This window comes from Sinocyclocheilus grahami, unplaced genomic scaffold, assembly GCF_001515645.1.
Source record: "Sinocyclocheilus grahami isolate Dianchi unplaced genomic scaffold, SAMN03320097.WGS_v1.1 scaffold301.1, whole genome shotgun sequence".
NCBI classification, from domain to species: Eukaryota; Metazoa; Chordata; class Actinopteri; order Cypriniformes; family Cyprinidae; genus Sinocyclocheilus; species Sinocyclocheilus grahami.
In genome coordinates this window covers 631,971-651,304 of record NW_015505480.1, presented here as the reverse complement: position 1 = coordinate 651,304, position 19,334 = coordinate 631,971, and the positions used below count along the sequence as shown (strand labels likewise).

The following is a 19,334-nucleotide window of genomic DNA, read 5'->3' as shown; positions in this document are numbered from 1 at the left end:
CCTTTAAATAACGTGACGCTCTGCCCTCTATGACGCTGCTCCCATTAAGTGCTGTTGGAAGTGAATGAATTGATTCAGCATTTCGACACCTCCGTAAGGATGCATTTAACTCGACAAAGCGGTCTAATAAAGGATGTACTGATCTCGTGAATTAGCTAATTTTACTATACAAATATTTTTTAATTGGATGTTAAAGTTTATATGGGAATATAATATCACATGACACGCTGATCATTTAACAATGCATTGGCGCAAAAAAACGCACACCTTTTGGACAAATCTCGCAACATGATTTATCAAGTGCCACAAATACTGCCTAAACAAAATACTGATTTTGTGCACTTTATTTACTGTACCAATATTTTAAATTAGCCTTTGAACTTAGCTTTATTGCATGGCAAAAAAAAAAGTGTTACCTTGCCAAAGCACTGACAGAGCCCACTGATCTAATGGCGTTGTTGAACGCTCCAAATGCAGCAATCAGGCAGCAATTGACAGCACTCTGATCCAGTGGCATGCAGGCATCGTCAGATTGACAGTACCCTAGCCCAATAATGTTGGGGGATCCAGTGGGGGCGGCAGTCATATTTCAGGGTGACCGTGCCACTCTTTATCACAACCCTGCTAAAAGTGGCAGTACGTGCGCTCATTGGCGCCCCTTCCGCCTAGCTCGCCTATGCCTAGAAACGGCCCTGCAGACAAGTTACTTAAAACTTGAAAATCAATAAGGGATTCTGACCTTACTTAATATGTATAATTATGGCTGCCAAATCAAAATTAATGAATCAGATTGATCACATATATCAACATTCATTCAAAGACATTACATTAGACAAAAGCACTGAATCGACAATTGGCTTTAAAAATATATTGTTTACATAATCTATTAAATATACATCAGTTTTCTTTTCTTTTTTTTAAAAACAAGTCTCTTGCTCATAAAGGCTGCATTTTATTTGATAAGAAATACAGTAAAACGGTATTAATATTATTAGAATTTAAAATAACTAAAACAAATATTTTTTTATTTTAATATATTTTTTAAATATATTTTGTTAATGCAATGGCAATAAATTTCATCATATTATTATTATTAATGCTGAAAACATTTGTGCTGCTATATGTTTTTGTGGAAACCATTTTTTTCAGGATTCTTTGATGAATAGAAAATAGATTTAATTTATATGAAATATAAATATTTTATAACATTACTATAACTTTTGATCAATTTAATGAATCCTTGCTGAATAGATTACTTTAAAAAAAACATAACGTAGTGTATAATTAAAAAATAATTGTAATAGAAATATTTCAATATTTTAAAATCATTTTTACATGATTATTCATACTGAATTAAAATGTTGAACTGACAGCCCTAATAACAATAATAATAATAATTTTAATAATATCTTATAGGCAAATAAACATTACCACCCTGAAGAGAGATTAAGATATATAGAAAGAGAACAGTCAAGAGCCAGTGAGTGCATTTCAGTGAGTCTGTCACACATTATTAGGGTTGACCAGGCATGAGAGGAGGCACTTGGGCCACCCTAGTTACCCTGAACTGGGATCCTGGGTTGCCTCAAAACCAGATGGCCTAACAAAGAAGCTCAAACGTTAAAGGTGCAACGCAGGGCGAGATGTATTCAGCACTCTTACCAGGCAAGATTAACACAGGCCAGAATAGAGGGTGACTTTAAGGACCCCAGGGATTTGACAGAGACGGTCTGACCCAGAGTGACTGTGCTGGGCCACTGACTATAAAAGACCCAGGGGTCAAACTAAGAAAAATCACAACCTGAATGAAGCGTCTAGCAGCTTTTATTTTTAGCACATTCTACAGAGGGGGGGTCCTTTAACTATGAGGAATACCAGGATATAATGTGGATTAGAAAGACATTGTATTGCCAGTCATCAAAGCATCCTCTTATTATGTCGCTCTTTAAGATCACGGAGCGAAAAGAAACATGTAAAGAATGACTGGTTTGTATTGCCGTTAGCGCTCCCCGTACAATTGTGACCCAAAAAAGAAAATTTGCTGAAAATACTCAAACATCAGGCCATCCAAGATGTGGATGAGTTTGTTTCTTCATTTAAACAGATTTGGATGTAATGCTAAATTTCTCCATATCTTTTCTGATGAAGAAGAAGAAAATTCATCAACATCTTGGATGACCCGAGAGTGGGTACATTTTCAGCAAATTTTCTTTTTAGGATGAACTATTTCTTGAACAGCATGCTCAATATTTAACTACAGAACAAGCCAATCAATGTTAAAAATGCATTGACCTCGGTGTGTTGATATACCAATCAAATGTGCAAGAATGTGGCCTGCTGTAAAATGCCTGAAAATGATGGTCTGATTATTTATGATGGAAAGCTGTCGCAGGATGATGGTAATTACCCAGACAGCACACAGGATAATGCCAATACCTGCTTAAAATAATACAATTAACTTGCAAAGCAGATCAGAGCATTGCTGGCGTCCATGGCCGGGCACACTTTGAAATGCAAGCAGCTTCACGCAATGCCGTCTCATTCCAGCCAACCCACGCCAGTCATTAAACGGCCTCCATGTCTGTCACACTCTCTCTCAGTCTGTTGCTCTCATCTCCAGGTATGATCAAAGCTGCCTTTTTTCTGTTTTGTGCATTATTGCAAACACATATGGGGTTGTGTATTTTTACCTGTGAATAAAATACATCAAAAACCAGACAGAGCAGAGGAGGAAACATGAAGAGAGAGAGAGAGATGGAGATAGAATGAAAGGATAAATAAATTAACTGAGAGAATGACTTTGTCTTTACCTTGAGTACGCCAATGAAAGGCACAAAAGCAGTCCTCTGAAGCCCGTTTTTGTACAGTTCTGAGAGAGAGAGCACGAGAGGGAGAGATGCTGGTTAGATTCACTCTTTAGCCTCCTCATAATGTCATTTTCCATCTATGATTGGCAAATAAAGTGTCTATTGATGAAGTGAGGGACGGGAGGGGAGGAGGGACAAAAGGGACGAGGAGAGGCAGAAATTGATTTCTGTGGGCAGCGCAGGAGAAAGGCAGTACATGAAATTCATTACATTCCCAAACAATGAGCTCAAGAGAAGAAGTCTCTCTCTTTCTGCACAGACAATAAACCTGCATCATGGTGAATGGAGACTTCAATTAGCCACACGGGCATGATAAACCACACACACACACAGATGTAAAGAGACCATGATGAGTATATGCTTCTCTCTGTGCTGTAAAAGCTTGTTTAAAGCTGCCGTGGGTAAGAAAATATAAAGGAAACAGAACTGTCATAACAGAGGCATGTTGAGCTATAAACAGTCCAGTGAAACATGTTCGGCCAGTTCTCACCCAAGAAATGAAAGCATGCTATAGGGATCTTACTACAAAAGAACAGATAAAGCCTTTCCATAGGCATCTGGAGGCCACTTATGAGAATCACACTGAGAGATATATTAAGGGATCCTATATACTCTTTTTCCTTAACATCCACTTATAATGTTTGTACCAAAACAGTAAGTCAAAGTATAAGTGGTTTGTTTTTCATGGCCATTTTTGGTCGCTATTTTTATAAGGGCTATTTTTGGCCACTGTACACAGGGCCGGATTTACCTCTTTTCGTGACATAGGCAAAACAAATTTTTGGGCCCCCCTTCCATATTAATATAATAGGCCTAACATTAGCTACCACCCAAGCAAACAAAAATATTTCTTAATCAGTGGAAACCATTACAGTGTTTTCTATCGCAATAAGCGCTTGCGTTCAATCAATAAAAATCGAATGTAGTTTGAGAACTGAGAAAGACCACTCCATTAATAGGTGCAGCGTCGTGGCCACATAACAACTTCAGGAGTGCATTATCTCTCTAATAATTTTAACGGCCTGGAGTCAAGACATTTTTAAGATGATTTATTTCAAGACATTTGTCATGTTTCTGTCCTGAAATCTTGTGGTTGTTGAACTCATTTTTTACGTTTTTAAATAAACCTTCAGTTGCAAATTCCATAACGTAATTTTAGAGCTAATAACAGAGGCTTGAGCCATTGATATGCAGGCTAATGCAGTTATTAATGCAGTCTAACGCACTTAGAGTGAGAGAGAGAGAGAGAGAGAGAGCTTAAGCACGTGTGAATACGTGCGTCTCTCAGCAGTGTTCAGCAGCAGCGTCTACTAATAGTGAATCTTTAAGTTAAACTGCTTCAAGAACCTTGCTACTGAGAAAAGTCATGTAGCTTTTTAGCTGCAAAACTATTTTACTGATAAATTCACGTGGCGGCGTTGACAAGTTTCTGTCTACGTGTATGCGCGAGTGCGTGTCTGTACTGTGTGTGCATCTGTGAGAGAGAACGAGAGAAAGAAAGCGTTATTTCTGTAGCCTACATAAAAAAAGGTGGAAGACATGGAAATAGTTTGTCATTTTTTACCCTAGTGTTTGTTATATTTATTTGCTCAATGTCTTCTGGGGTTTTGGTTCTTTTACTGTTGTAGATAGCCCATAGTATAACAAAAATATTATATATCTCTTCATTATGCTTGGGCCCCCCTGGACGAGTGAGCATAGGGACGTGCCTAGAATGCCTATGCGTAAATCCGGCCCGGACTGTACATTCAGACTTAAATATACAAGGCCCCTTTACTTTGTAACACAAAGTGTAAATGTGGGCAGTCACTTAAGTGTTACTTATTAGACATCAGGAAGTAGCAAAAGTTCAAAACAAGATTATCTTGCAGCTTATTTTTAAATTAAACATTTTTGAAAGTCAAATATATTTTTTTACAATTGTTATTCTTAAGGTTTGTCCAGAAAATTATGAACAACTGGAAAAATCATGGAGTTTTTCAATATTGGCCCTGAAATCAAAACGTTTAAGCACCACTACTTTAAAGATGAATCTGCAAAAAAGAAACATTTTGTCATCATTTTTATTTTCAGACATTTTAAATACAGTTTAAACATCATTAAAATATTTCTAATTAATCTTTTCCTAGGTTATATCTTTGATGATTCTCAATTATCTGCTGTAGGTCATTAAATATTCCAAATACATTTATATTATTTAAAAAAACAGACAGATACAGATGGCTCTGAATGAATTCTACACTTTTTTAGCAGTTTAATCATATTATCCTGGTGCATAACCAGGGCCTAAAACTAACTTTTTGCCAGACCTGCCAATGGCCGGTGACATGATCAAAATGAAACTCTTTTTGCAAATACAGGCATTTATTACTACTACAATAACTAAAAGTTTATGGTCACCGAATATGTTTTTTTCTGAGGTGACGTTACGTGACATATTGTTTACAAGCTGTTATATTGACGTCTTTGCGTGGAGGAAACACTGATTGAGCGATTAACGTCACGTGCGACAGGATACGGATTGTAAAGTTGTACTCTTTCTTTTAACTTACCTCGGGAGTTTAGTCATGTTTATTTTGTCCTGAAACTGGTGTTAATGTGGAGATGATCAGTTCACGTGAGCCTCGTCAGCGATCTGATCACTTCACATTAAACGGCATTTATTGTTTAAAAAGTGCAATACAATGGACAGCATTTGAAATCGGAGACTGTTTCATATGGAAAAGTACCAAAGTACAATGCTTATTGCAATTTATTGGATGGGAATTGCCCTTCAATGTTCCTTCCATTAACTGAACACAGGCTAGACTAATCGATTCTTGGGGTTAGTGTTGTCACGGTACCAAAATTTCAGTATTCGTTACCAATACCAGTGAAAATCCACGGTTCTCGGTTCCAATTTCGGTACCAAAGCAAAACACAAAAACATGCTAATTAAAAAATTTGACTATACTTTCATTTAATCCAAACTGTGTACATTTAATTTTAAAGGGCTTTTGAAAACCTAGTTATTCAGCCAAGAATAACAACTAAGTTAGCTAAAAGAAAAAAAAAGCATCAAGAACCGGGTTGACCGGGTACTCCTGGTAAAAAAAAAAACCTGGTACCGTAACGTTTTCATTTTTTTTTAGTACCGACTCGGTACCGAAGTACCAGGTCTTTTGACAACACTACTTGGGATTTAAAGAATCGATATCGCTCTGTAAAAATGAGAATCGATTAATATCGAGATATCGATAATTTTGAACCCAGCCCTAGTGTCTAACCTGATTAAGGTCTATAAATAGATCTATAAATGATGCTGATCTGTGTCTGGATTGTGGACATGGCAATTTTCCTGCTTATTCCTCATGTTTCATTGACTGTCTGAAAAACCCGCTGAAACTTAGTTTCTTTAGAAAGTTTCAAAGGTTCTCCTGGCAGGCAAGCTGCAACTGGCCAATTATGATTTAAAGGCCTTGCGTCATGTTCGGTTTTTAAAAGCACGGTCAGCAGCCAGCAGAACGTGGTGAAATACAAAGGTAGTCATGTAGAGTTAATTGCGTCCATGGCGAACAAACAGAACGTCTGACATGGAGATCCGTTCTTAATCAAAGCTGAGCTGCGGCTTATGTTCCAACATTTAAAGCGCTATTTCCATCAAAGTCAATGTAATTCCCTCTCGTTGTTCAAAAGTCATCATGGATGAAGCGGCTCGCTCTGCAAATATTCAACACTTTTTGAAAATAAGACCTCTAATATAATGAGACTGTCCATTGATGGAAATTATTATTAGCCTGAGCCTTATAAAGCATGTTAAAGACTGCACCATCTTACTAATTATTTTTCTGTCATTGGTTTGGTTTGGTTGAAAGCTTCAGTGTTCTTGACTTTCACACTGTTCCTATGATTCGTTTTTTATGTTCTTTTCAGGGCTCAATAATACTTTTTTTTTTTTTTTTTTTTTTTTTTGGTCAGGAAGTTAAGAAACTCTCATTTAGTGCAAAATAATCTGCAGAGAAGGAATTTAGTTTTATGTTAGAATGTTTTAAATTTCTTAATTAGCAATTCTCAATTAAATTTATTATGAAACTGTGCATCCTCTGTTGAATTTCGCCAAATGGTGAGTGGACTAGTTTACGTCAATTATGTAAACATCAAGATTAGCTAAAGGGTTTTACAGTTTTAAAGGGTTAGTTCACCCAAAAATGAAAATTAGCCAGTGTTTTACTCACCCAATCATCCTAGGTGTATATGACTTTCTTCTTTCAGACGAACAGGGCCAGATTTACCTCTTATCGTGACATAGGCAAAACAATTTTTGGGCCCACCCTTCCTTATTAATAGGCCCCAGCAAACAAAATATTTCGTAATCAGTGGAAACCGTTACAGTGTTTTCTATCGCAATAAGCGCATGCATTCAGTCAATAAAATCAAATGTCTTAATTTGTTTGAGAATATGGAGAAAGACTATTCCATTTATTGGCTCCAGCGTCGTGGCCACATTAACACTTCGATTGCATTATTTCTCTAATAATTTTAACGGCCCGGTGTCACAACCACACCTCAAGATATTGTTCAGATGATTTGTTTCAAGATAAACCTTCCGTTGCAAATTCCAAAACGTAATTTTAGAGCTAATAACAGAGGCTTGAGCCATTGATATGCAGGCTAATGCAGTTATTAATGCAGTCTAACGCACTTAGAGTGAGAGAGAGAGAGAGAGAGAGAGCTTAAGCACGTGTGAATACGTGCGTCTCTCAGCAGTGTTCAGCAGCAGCGTCTACTAATAGTGAATCTTTAAGTTAAACTGCTTCAAGAACCTTGCTACTGAGAAAAGTCATGTAGCTTTTTAGCTGCAAAACTATTTTACTGATAAATTCACGTGGCGGCGTTGACAAGTTTCTGTCTACGTGTATGCGCGAGTGCGTGTCTGTACTGTGTGTGCATCTGTGAGAGAGAACGAGAGAAAGAAAGCGTTATTTCTGTAGCCTACATAAAAAAAGGTGGAAGACATGGAAATAGTTTGTCATTTTTTACCCTAGTGTTTGTTATATTTATTTGCTCAATGTCTTCTGGGGTTTTGGTTCTTTTACTGTTGTAGATAGCCCATAGTATAACAAAAATATTATATATCTCTTCATTATGCTTGGGCCCCCCTGGACGAGTGAGCATAGGGACGTGCCTAGAATGCCTATGCGTAAATCCGGCCCGGACTGTACATTCAGACTTAAATATACAAGGCCCCTTTACTTTGTAACACAAAGTGTAAATGTGGGCAGTCACTTAAGTGTTACTTATTAGACATCAGGAAGTAGCAAAAGTTCAAAACAAGATTATCTTGCAGCTTATTTTTAAATTAAACATTTTTGAAAGTCAAATATATTTTTTTACAATTGTTATTCTTAAGGTTTGTCCAGAAAATTATGAACAACTGGAAAAATCATGGAGTTTTTCAATATTGGCCCTGAAATCAAAACGTTTAAGCACCACTACTTTAAAGATGAATCTGCAAAAAAGAAACATTTTGTCATCATTTTTATTTTCAGACATTTTAAATACAGTTTAAACATCATTAAAATATTTCTAATTAATCTTTTCCTAGGTTATATCTTTGATGATTCTCAATTATCTGCTGTAGGTCATTAAATATTCCAAATACATTTATATTATTAAAAAAAACAGACAGATACAGATGGCTCTGAATGAATTCTACACTTTTTTAGCAGTTTAATCATATTATCCTGGTGCATAACCAGGGCCTAAAACTAACTTTTAAAACTAACCTGCCAATGGCCGGTGACATGATCAAATGAAACTCTTTTTGCAAATACAGGCATTTATTACTACTACAATAACTAAACATATTTACAATGTTTTTAATTTGTCCTCCTGGTGCATTTTCCCTCAATTTTACCTATTAATTATAGCCATTCAACATTACAGTATAATTGAAAGCCATTATTTTTAACATTTAATAGGCTCTGAAATAACAACTTTTAATTTAAGAGATTTTAAAACAATCTTCACATAAACTATATTATATATGCATAAACTATACATATTAATCTTTATTCAAGATATAAAAGTTAATCAGCGACTACAACAGTCCAAGGATTTCTTTTATTCTTTTGTTCTTTGATATACATCAATGACAGACTTCAGCAGGTTTCACTTTAAAATCAGTGCCGTCTCTTGAAAACCTGATGCATATGACGCGGATCTGACACATATTTTCTCCCAACTCTTTACGGTCATTTATAACTCATTTAAGACTCCGTTTACAAGGTAACTCGCCAAAACCGCGCATTTTGACAATTGTGTGCGTTTTCGTGCATTGAAGCGCTACGCTCAGCGTATGTGTACAGCCAAACACTCAGCCTTTCAAACTATATTTCACTGCACCGGGCGGCGTAACCCCAGGCACGTGTTGCCGCATTCTCGGGTTATGAAGAATAAAGAAGGGAAAAGTTAATCTTCCGCAGCACAATCTTCTCAGGTAAAAGTTATTAGAACCGTGTCTAGGGACAAGCTGGCCATCACACTGCTCTGACCTTATCAGTCCGTTTGTATCCTATTATTTGATTCACTCTTGTCGCTTATGACAGAACAGCTAATCACAATGATCTTGTCTTCAGAAAAGATTGATTAATTCGTTTATGTCAGAAACAGCTAATCTCTTTTAAAAAAACTGTCTGTTGATTTCACTCCATTGCATTGTTATAATTCGTAAAAGTTGTACCCGCCAACTGGCGACTGACACGGTTACATGGACTGATTTTTACTCGCATTTGGCACTTGGCACTTGGCGAGTGTTAATTTTAGGCCCTGTGCATAACTAAAGGGTTATTTAAAGATTTAGTTAGTGAAGTGCACCCTCTTTCACATTTGTCCATCCATTTCCCTCGCTTTACCTGAAGAAACGGTTTTGGGCGACCACAAATATCCAAGTTCAAACAAGCCTCTTTAGTGGCTCTTCATTTCAGCATCTTTATATCAATAATCGAGCAATCTCTTTCGATGCCATCTCTCCCCCTCCCATCTTTCATGTGTACCCGTCTATCCATTAGTCACCTAATTAAAATGGAATAAGATGGCTATTAAGTTTTAGCGTAGGCTTTGTTCTCTGTGGCTGGTTAATGTTAGGAGAGGGTTTCTTTATGTAACTGCCGCTCACCGTTTTGTACTCGGCACACAAGGCCACTTCATACAACGAGACATTAGCAGCGCTCCAAGACAGAGACAGAGAAGAGAAAGGCAGAAGGAGTGTCTTATCTCTACCCTTATCACTCTCCCTCTCCAGTTTAATGTAACATCACAGCAATTGCAAAAAACGGCATCTGTTGAATCAACAATGAGGCAGAGGAAGACAAGAGTGGGAACGGTGGAGAGAGATAAAAGACTAACTGCTCACGTTCAAGCGGGTATCAAATAAAGTTGCCTCGTTTTATGATGAACGGGCGTATAGGCGAGAAATCTTTGATGGCGGCGAGGTTGAAGTTTCCACATGATTTAAAGTGATAGTTCATCCAAACACGTCACCCACATAATTTTAAACCTGTATGATTTTCTTACTTCTATGGAACACAAAATTAGATATTTAAAAGAATGTCCAAGCTGCTTTTTTCCTTTGACAGCTTTGGTCACCATTCAACAGCTTAGACATTCTTCTAGATAACTGCCTTTGTGTTCCACAGAAGCAAAAAAGTCATACAGGTAAGTAAATAATTATCATTTTCATTTTGGGGTGAATCATTCCTCAAGCTACACCAAAAAGCACATAGGAAATTACTGAAGAACTAAGGGTTTAAAGTTCAGATGGATGCAGTCGTCATTGTATTTCGGGCCTAAATAACACTCCTCAGATTAGTTTCATGAAATCCACCACCACAGAGAAGCAACCAATGGCAGGTGTTTGAGTGTATGTAAGAAAGGAAGAGAGCAATAAAAAGCAGAAAAGGAGTGAGAGACTTTACGCAGATTATCAATAGACCTCAAACATCATGGCATCAAAATACAGCGATTAACCAAAGAGTGACTTAAAGGGGAGGTGAACTTTAGAAAAGAGTGAAAAAGAAGAAATAAGATCCTGACACACGAGATGGTGCAGAACTGGATTAGAACACGAGACGGACATGAAGTTTAGGAACATGTTTTACTTTCAGGCCACAGAAAAGAATGAGGAGAATGAGAAAGGTATGGTGGTCTATTGTTGGGAAGTTGGTAGCGAACAATACAAGGTGAAAATGTACAAGAGTCATGTGTGCTGTGTAGGTGACAGGTCAGTATCAGAAAACACACACTTAACCCTGGAAATTGATGGAGGAAATGAAAGGAATAAATTGCTTTTATTGTCAGATTTGTTTTTGTTTTTGCAAAAAGTGTTATGAATTATAAAAACCTGTTTTTGAAAGAAGTCTCTTTCAAAGGGTGCATTTATTTGATAAAAATACAATAGAACGGTAATATTATGAAATATTATTACAATTTAAAAGAACTGATTTGTATTTTATTTTCTTTATGCAATTTGTTCCTGTGATGGCAAAACTGAATTTCCAGCCATTACTCCAGTCTTTATTGTCATAAGATCCTTCAGAAATCTTCAGGATTTTTTTAATGTAACAATATAAAAGTATTCACTATCCCTCTTGATCAATTTAATGCATCCTTGCTGATTAAAAGTACTAATTTCTTCTTCTTCTTCAAAAAAAAGTTTTCCCCAAAAGTTACAGCTAAACAAGTACACCTGAGAAATACTTCTATTTTAAATTTTTATAATTTGAATTTCTTTAAAATAAATCAATTAATTAAAAAAGTTACATAATTAAAATTTAAAAAAGTGAAAATATGAAGATTATGTAGTAATGACAGGCACATGTTTACTCAAATTTACTTAAAGTTTCAGTTTATTTCCAGGGTTCAATAATAAGATTGAAAAATCGCATTTTCTACATGGACCTGGACATTTGAACACCAGTTTCTGTTAATCACATAAATGGCTTCAACATTACCCAGACATCTCCCTACCTTCAGGTGGTCGATTTGAGGTTGCCACAACCACGACCCCACACTTGAACAAACCCTCAAATAACTGCTTCAGAATCACAGCATCGGCTATATCCACCACCTGAAGAAAAAAAAAAAAGACGATTATTGTTCATTGTACTCTGACGAAAAAATTTATTATAGCAACCCATATTCTGCATCAGCTATTTCCTTTTTCCTGCACATGTAAAATACAGCATACCATCAGCTAAGTTCATAGGAATAGCTCAAATTCAACTGAATTTTTGGCAAACTGTAATAAAACAAATGAATGTGTATTAATGCAATAAATAGGTTGGTTTTCATTTCATGTTGCCTATAAAGCAACCTATAGCTTCTGTTGTTTGAGTTCTGTCCTCTAGGCAGGACAGTCAAGGCACTATAGGAGCGAGCACAGGTGTATTAGCTGGAGATGAGCGAGGCGCAACTCTCTCCCCTTTGGCCTTCCTCTGCCTTGAGCTAATTACCACAATTGTGTGCATGCATGTGTACTTGTGCATGCGTGTACATGCGAATGAATGAGCGAAAACCAGGTGTTGTTGCATTTTAAAACCAAAGCCTCGGCCAAGGTCCTTTGACATCACCCTCCCCAACGCGCTCACACACAGACCCAGGACAGACACAAAGCCACTCCACCTGACTGTAAAATGGCCACACAGAGCCGCAGCTTTCTGCTAGAGACAAGGACAAGTGGCCAAAGCCCTGAAAAAGGTAAATAATTGAATACATAAATAAATAAATAGCGTTTTGAGGTAAAATCAGTGACACAATGACAGCCAGATGGCCACACACAGACAAATACATACACACACACAGATGCGCTCCCATTGTGCTCTTGAGGGCCTGGCATGGCTGTCCCTGAATCTCAGAAGCGAGAGGATGAGTGGTTCTTTCATTATTATCATTTTCATCATCATCATTCATTATTATCATTTAAACGTTGCCTTTTTCACAGCAGCGAGCTGTTGCCTCACACACATCTGCAGCAACACTGGGGCTGCTGACCCTCCCCTGACAAAAAGAGCCCTTTAGTCAATAACACACAATGAGATCGACCATGGTCCGCTCTCATCTTCTCCCACGTTTCTGCTACTTTTTCAGGGTTGAAATGCATTTAGTCAAAACGCATATATAGTTTCTCCTTACGTCGCATTAATACTTGATTAGCGTTTGCATATCTGGCAACGAGGAGCCAAATTTGGGGCCGAGGATGGTTTTGTCATGTAGAAGATCTTCTCATTCACTGAGCTCTACTATTCTTAGAAGGACACACTCATGACTGCCATACCCCCAGCATATGTTGTTTTCTTATATTGAAGTGTTTCCCTTTTTGCATATTAAACCTTCGGCCCCATCAAACCCAATTAGCGTCTTCTATAGCGGCCTTACGTGTGGCAAGGGCGTGTGTGTGTGTGTTGTCGGAAGGGTGGTCGGTTACAAAGACGAGGTGCTATGGCATAAATTGGATCACATTTCCTTTAACCATCCTCTTCTATTCTTCATTTCAAAGGAGTCATTTAATTATGACCTTTTCATCAGTCCTGTATTTGTTTTTTGTTTGTCGCACAGGCACTGCGACACTCATGCGCGAGTGTGTATATACACACACACACACTTTCAGTCTCTGGGTATTGATTGCCAGGTTGAGTGCAAGAAAGCCCTCAGTGTGGCGTTGTTGTGGACGACAGCGAAAACAACGACACGGATATTCAAATGAGCATCCAATTACGCCAGCAGAGTCACTTTTGTGTGGCGCACACGGGTGCCAAATTGCACTCTTTTGATCTTAAACCTTTACTTACACAACTCTGTCGATGAGTAATTTCACCCGGCGACTGACTGGGGCCTGAGACAATGCCTCAAGCGGTTTCTGCTCGCTCTTCCTCTTTCTATATCTCTCTTGGTCCTTCTCTCAATACCTTGCATTCATTAAGGGAGTGGAGAGGGACAAAAGGGGAAGGCTACAAATTACTGATAATGATGCCGGACTAATGAAGAGAATGGAGAAATTTCATTAGCATTTAAGAGGCATGGATGCATGCGACCCGCCATAGTCGCTCTCCATTACGCCTCACTCAAGGAAGCAAGAGGGGCCGACTCGATGCCTCATTTGCATGCTTAAGTGGCAGTGGCTCCTGATTGGTAAGGGGCTGTCAGCTCCTCATTTATGCATCATAAACAAAATCTGTGTGCTTTCCATATTGCCGTGAGCAACGATTGGTGAGGTGAGGTTTCAGGCAATAATGAGAACCCATACTAAATAAATATATGAAAGCGATCAGGTCTGAGGTAAACATTTCAATTTAAATAAGGAAAATATTGATTATTGATTAAGAAATGGGCTGATTGATTGATTTAAATCTGCAAACATGTATCTGATGTTTAATTTTTTATTCATCTTTTTGGGCTCGAAAAGAATACAATTTTCTGTTTAATTCTAGCTTTTTTCTAATCTCGATTATCTGTGGCCTCAGCATGTGTTTTCAGATCTGTGTGAAGGTATCTCACTCCACTAGATGGCTCCAAAATGAACAAGACTTATATCTATGAAGAGCTATTCCACACTGTAGTCAGATGAACTACTACATCAATATAAACATATAAATTCTTACTATATTTCTGCAGCTTACATTATTCCCCTCACTCATGCACTAACACACAGAAAATATGCATTAAATTGCAGCTTAGAAATTTCTCAACAATTTTACAAACTCTTCACCCTTCCAATTTCCCTACTCCTGCCCTCACCTGAAACTCATCAAAGCATAGGAGACAGGTTTCCTCTGCGATCTCCATGGCAACCGGAAAGATGGGGTCATACATTGTCATTTTACCTATCCGTCGCTTTGGCAGGCTCTGTTTCAGTTTGTGGATCCCTGAATGCAATGCACAAATTAAAGTCAATAGAAATAAGTGCAAATGCTCTCAGAACCTAGACAAAATCAAATTTTGAACTCAGAGGAATCTATTCTACTTTATGCTGTTATTTTCCTTAATTGCTATTCATGCATGATAAAAGGCATGTTTGTTCGCTACTTGTACAACTACAAAATAGTACTACTTTAAATGGATTCATATGGAATGAGGTAAATATACACTACTGTTCAAAAGTTTTGGATCAGTTTTTATTAATAACACTTATTTAGCAAAGACACATTAAGTTGATCACATGTTAAAAACATTTATATATATTCATATTTATCTAAATTTAGCTTTGCTATCACAGGAATAGATTACATTTTAGCATATATTGAAAATTTGTTTCAATTGTAATAATATTTTAAAATATTACTAATTTTACATATGGCCATTTATGTATCCACAATTACTCGAGAACAGGCCACTTTGGTTTAGTTAGAACTTACTTCTATGTACGTCTAACATGAATGTATTGAAATGAACCCTCCTTTTTCTTCTGTTTTCCACAAATGAGTAAAAAAGATCCATCATCATTGTTTTTCCAGTGCCTATTGATTATGAAACAAAACACAGAATAAGCATTAATTGGCCTCTCCATGTAAAGTCCAATCCCTCCAAACATTAGTCATTTTAAAACATTAGTAATTTTAAACTTTAAATGCATGTTTAAAATGACTAATAATTTTGCTGCCATAGCTAAAAAAATTTTTACTTAAAAGCTTACCAACATCACCATGGATATAGTAGCCGTGGGGAGGATGTGGCTTTGGGGACACCTGTAAAATAAATTCAAATATTACCATCTTCTTTAACGCTGTAATAAGCTGGTTTGCTTCAGCACATTTTAGCCTACGTAGCTTATATCATAAAGACATCTTATGGTTTGATTTTGTCACCAATTGTAACAAAAATAAATATCCAGGAAACTCTTGGCATGCGATTAAGTGCCACTGACTCAAAGTTTCCAAACAATGTCCACAACTTTCACAGCACTCAACTTTCAACTTTCAGAGTACAAGGTGTTTGATGAGCCAGTCCAGAACTGTCTGTGGCTGCAGACAACTGATCATTCAGGACAAGACAAGAGAGTCGACATCCTTATGCCCGTATTTTTTTTTCAGTGGGGTGAATGCTGTTTGAGCAGTGAGGCGCAGCGTTCTTGGATGACAGTGTGTGACTTCTCACTGACTTCCAGAACTCTCTGTAGCTCGTTATTGTGGCTGGTGGCAGTGGTCCAGTCACGGTAGAGTGGACAAACACAGTAAAGAGACTGAGAGAGAGCGGACCAAGGCCCTGTCAGGGACGGGTCCACAAGGTGGAGTCATGCTCTACACTTTCACAGGACGCAGCCAAGTGGAAAAAGTTCACATGCCAACATTCTTAGGCTCTGTTTTCCACTCTCTTTCACAAATGAACTGTTGTTTGCCTTGGTAATGCTTTAGATAAACAATGACTTTTATTCATTTTGTGGAAATAATAACTATGCTTAATATAATAAGTGATTTACTTTTAAATCAAAAGAATGCATTTATTAATTTACTCACCCTACGCACAAAGTGTTTCGCCCTTTTTGCCCTAAATAATCAACACAAGAGCACATCGCTGTACATGTTTATATTTATTTCCCCATATTAAAAGTGGAGCTGGGAATCTCTTTCCCAGACAATGGCGACCCCTCATTACTGAGGCGAGGGATAGGTGGGGTGTCCTGACTCAGAAGGGGGCCGTGCTGTGATCCAGCAAGTGCTTGGTCTGGTCTTTCCTCCCACTCTCCACCCCAACAAACACAAACAGACTGAGGCTGCTTTGACCTACAAACAACAGTCCCACAGCAAATTAGGCAATGGCACAGTGCAAGCACTGGGGTCTGACTGAATGTTGGACTGCTAAGCTTTTTCTTCACTGTAAACATTCACAGATTGCACTGCTCAGTTACCCATACCTCTTGTGTGATGTCAACATCTCTGTCAATATCTGACATCTTTTCTTCAGGACTGCAAAGGTTTACTTTACTTGTATTATTCTTCAGTTCTGAGGTGGGATGACTATGTAAACAGTCTTTAGGTTGAGGGAGAAGGATCGGGATGTTGGTATAGTCTGTCATCACTCTGTTTAACTGTTCTAACTGACGAAGTGCAGCTCTTTGTTGATCATCCTCTTGCAGTGAACCGGAGCAGACAAGACTGTCATAGTGGCTGATGAGTCCTCCATGAGCAGCCCAAGGTGCTGATATAGATGCATGTCCTGCAAATAATTATGAATATCATTAAGAAACAAGAATATGTTGTTAAACACATATTTGGGATCTATTTATAAAATAATTTTTTACAGTGCTTATATCACATAATACTTGATAATAATTCCTTAATATTTCACAATAAGACACAATTGATGAATGAAGAATAGTAGATCCACTAAACATCTATTTCATGTGATATAACTTTTTTTCTTGATTATGAACAAATGTATATGTAAGAGATTCATTTTAACATGAGTAAATAATGACAATTTACATTTTTGGGTCAACTGTATGTTTTATGCAAAACACACAAGTGAACATATATTGTAATAAAATATTGCCATACTATAAATTACAATAAATAAACAATACATGCTTAAAAATAAACATACTGCCTACTGCATGAACAGCTGTAAAAGATTGTTCAATATGAGACATTTAAACTTAAAATAATTAAAAGTTGGGAAAGATTCAAGAAATGTGTTCCAATACTTATACAGCACAATAAAAAGTTAATATTTTTGTCAGCTTGGTTGTTAGTTTAAACATAATAATTCTCTCTCTCATATATATATATATATATATATATATACACATATATATAAATAAAATTATAATTTTTTTTTAAGTTTTACAATTTATTAAGGCTATTGTTGTTGAAACAGCACTGAATTGAACAACACTGCATTGAAATACAATAACAAAGGGGGAAAAAAACAATAACACCTCAATCGGTAAGAAAAATATCATCATAAGCCTTAAGAAACCTGTTATTCTTATTGTTGTCAATGAATTTAAGAGATTTAATAATAAGCAAAATCTCAGCAAGACAGACATCAAATCTAGGAAACATCTTGAGAAATTTGTTTTTGTGAATAACATTTTTTTGCAATGTAACAAAAATAACAACAACAACAAGATCAATAGCATGGTCACTGGCAGAAATGTACCTTTCAGCTTAAGTTCTCCCAAAGAGATTTAACTTGATTACACATAAGATAGAATACACATAAGATAGACATTATGAGAAATCTTCAAATGTACCTCTCTTATTTTATTAGAAATGCAAAATTTCCGATGAGTACTATTAAAAAAATTGGTCCACAAAAATTTACATCTAGTATATACTGAATAATGTAACAATCGCTTTACTGTTACCTTTTTTTTTTTTATCAAGAAGACAAACTCCATCCAATAAAAGTTTGAGCATAATTGTTTTTCTCTCATTAACGCAAAGGTATGCTTTAAATAAATGCTAAGATAGAATACACATAAGATAGACATTATGAGAAATCTTCAAATGTACCTCTCTTATTTTATTAGAAATGCAAAATTTCCGATGAGTACTATTAAAAAAATTGGTCCACAAAAATTTACATCTAGTATATACTGAATAATGTAACAATCGCTTTACTGTTACCTTTTTTTTTTTTATCAAGAAGACAAACTCCATCCAATAAAAGTTTGAGCATAATTGTTTTTCTCTCATTAAAGCAAAGGTATGCTTTAAATAAATGAACATAACTTGGAGACAAACTTTTGATGACAGAATTGAAAGATCTAGCTGGCAGAGGAAGACTATACAAAGTCATAAATTCTTCATACTCCAGCATAGTAACTACCATCATTTTTCAATAAATAAATATGTGTGTGTGTGATAAAGATGAATATAAAGCACTATGACGTAAATGATTTCCCGCAGTAATCACGTGCTTTCAGCACTGACCACGACAGGAGAATATTCATGCTCACCTCTAACGGCCTTAAACAGTCCACACCAAACTCCTCTCCACAAACTTGTCTCTTTGAATGTAAGTCTTAAAAGACATCTCGTTGTCCACCGCAACCTGTATGCCGCCATGTTGATTCAAAACCTAATAACTTTATTGAGCTCTGTACACTGACACCTTATATATCCCTTTATGGAGAACAGACACTGCTCTGCATGTTGCACTTTCACGTTTATATGTCACAAACATATATGCAATACATAAGAAATTCGTTTTTATAAATATAAACGGAGGCTAAATCCAAATCTTAGCTTATTCGATAATAAATGCGAGATTTTATTCTGCAGGCGGTTCTAAACAATAATTGAGAAACTATCATTTTTAACAATACAGATTTGCAAAAAGTGCACTGTTCTTGCTTTGACAGAACTTATCTAATTACACTGCAGATTGCACTTGGAGGAATGCAAGAATGGAGCTTGAATAAATGACAAATGTTACTCTACAAAAGGTTCGGAATTTATAACCTATAAAAGTTGAACATTACAGATGTCC

The 19,334-nt window shown here is 36.7% G+C and overlaps 1 protein-coding gene across 2 annotated transcripts in view; it reads right to left on the bottom strand.

Moving 5' to 3' along the window:
* afg1lb (AFG1 like ATPase b) overlaps positions 1–19,024 on the bottom strand; it is a 36,119-nt gene extending 17,095 nt beyond the window's left edge. The window contains exons 1-7 of one of the 2 annotated variants that reach the window (XM_016293286.1): positions 18,802–19,024; positions 16,753–17,054; positions 15,535–15,586; positions 15,257–15,358; positions 14,640–14,767; positions 11,874–11,973; positions 2,811–2,869 (exon numbers count right to left, since the gene is read on the bottom strand). In XM_016293286.1, the coding sequence (XP_016148772.1) occupies positions 2,811–2,869; positions 11,874–11,973; positions 14,640–14,767; positions 15,257–15,358; positions 15,535–15,586; positions 16,753–17,054; positions 18,802–18,910 (852 nt within the window). In that variant the 5' untranslated portion in view covers positions 18,911–19,024. The remainder of the gene's footprint in view (positions 1–2,810; positions 2,870–11,873; positions 11,974–14,639; positions 14,768–15,256; positions 15,359–15,534; positions 15,587–16,752; positions 17,055–18,801) is intronic. The other variant, XM_016293284.1, reaches the window with a different exon arrangement.
* Positions 19,025–19,334: the final 310 nt, after the last annotated feature.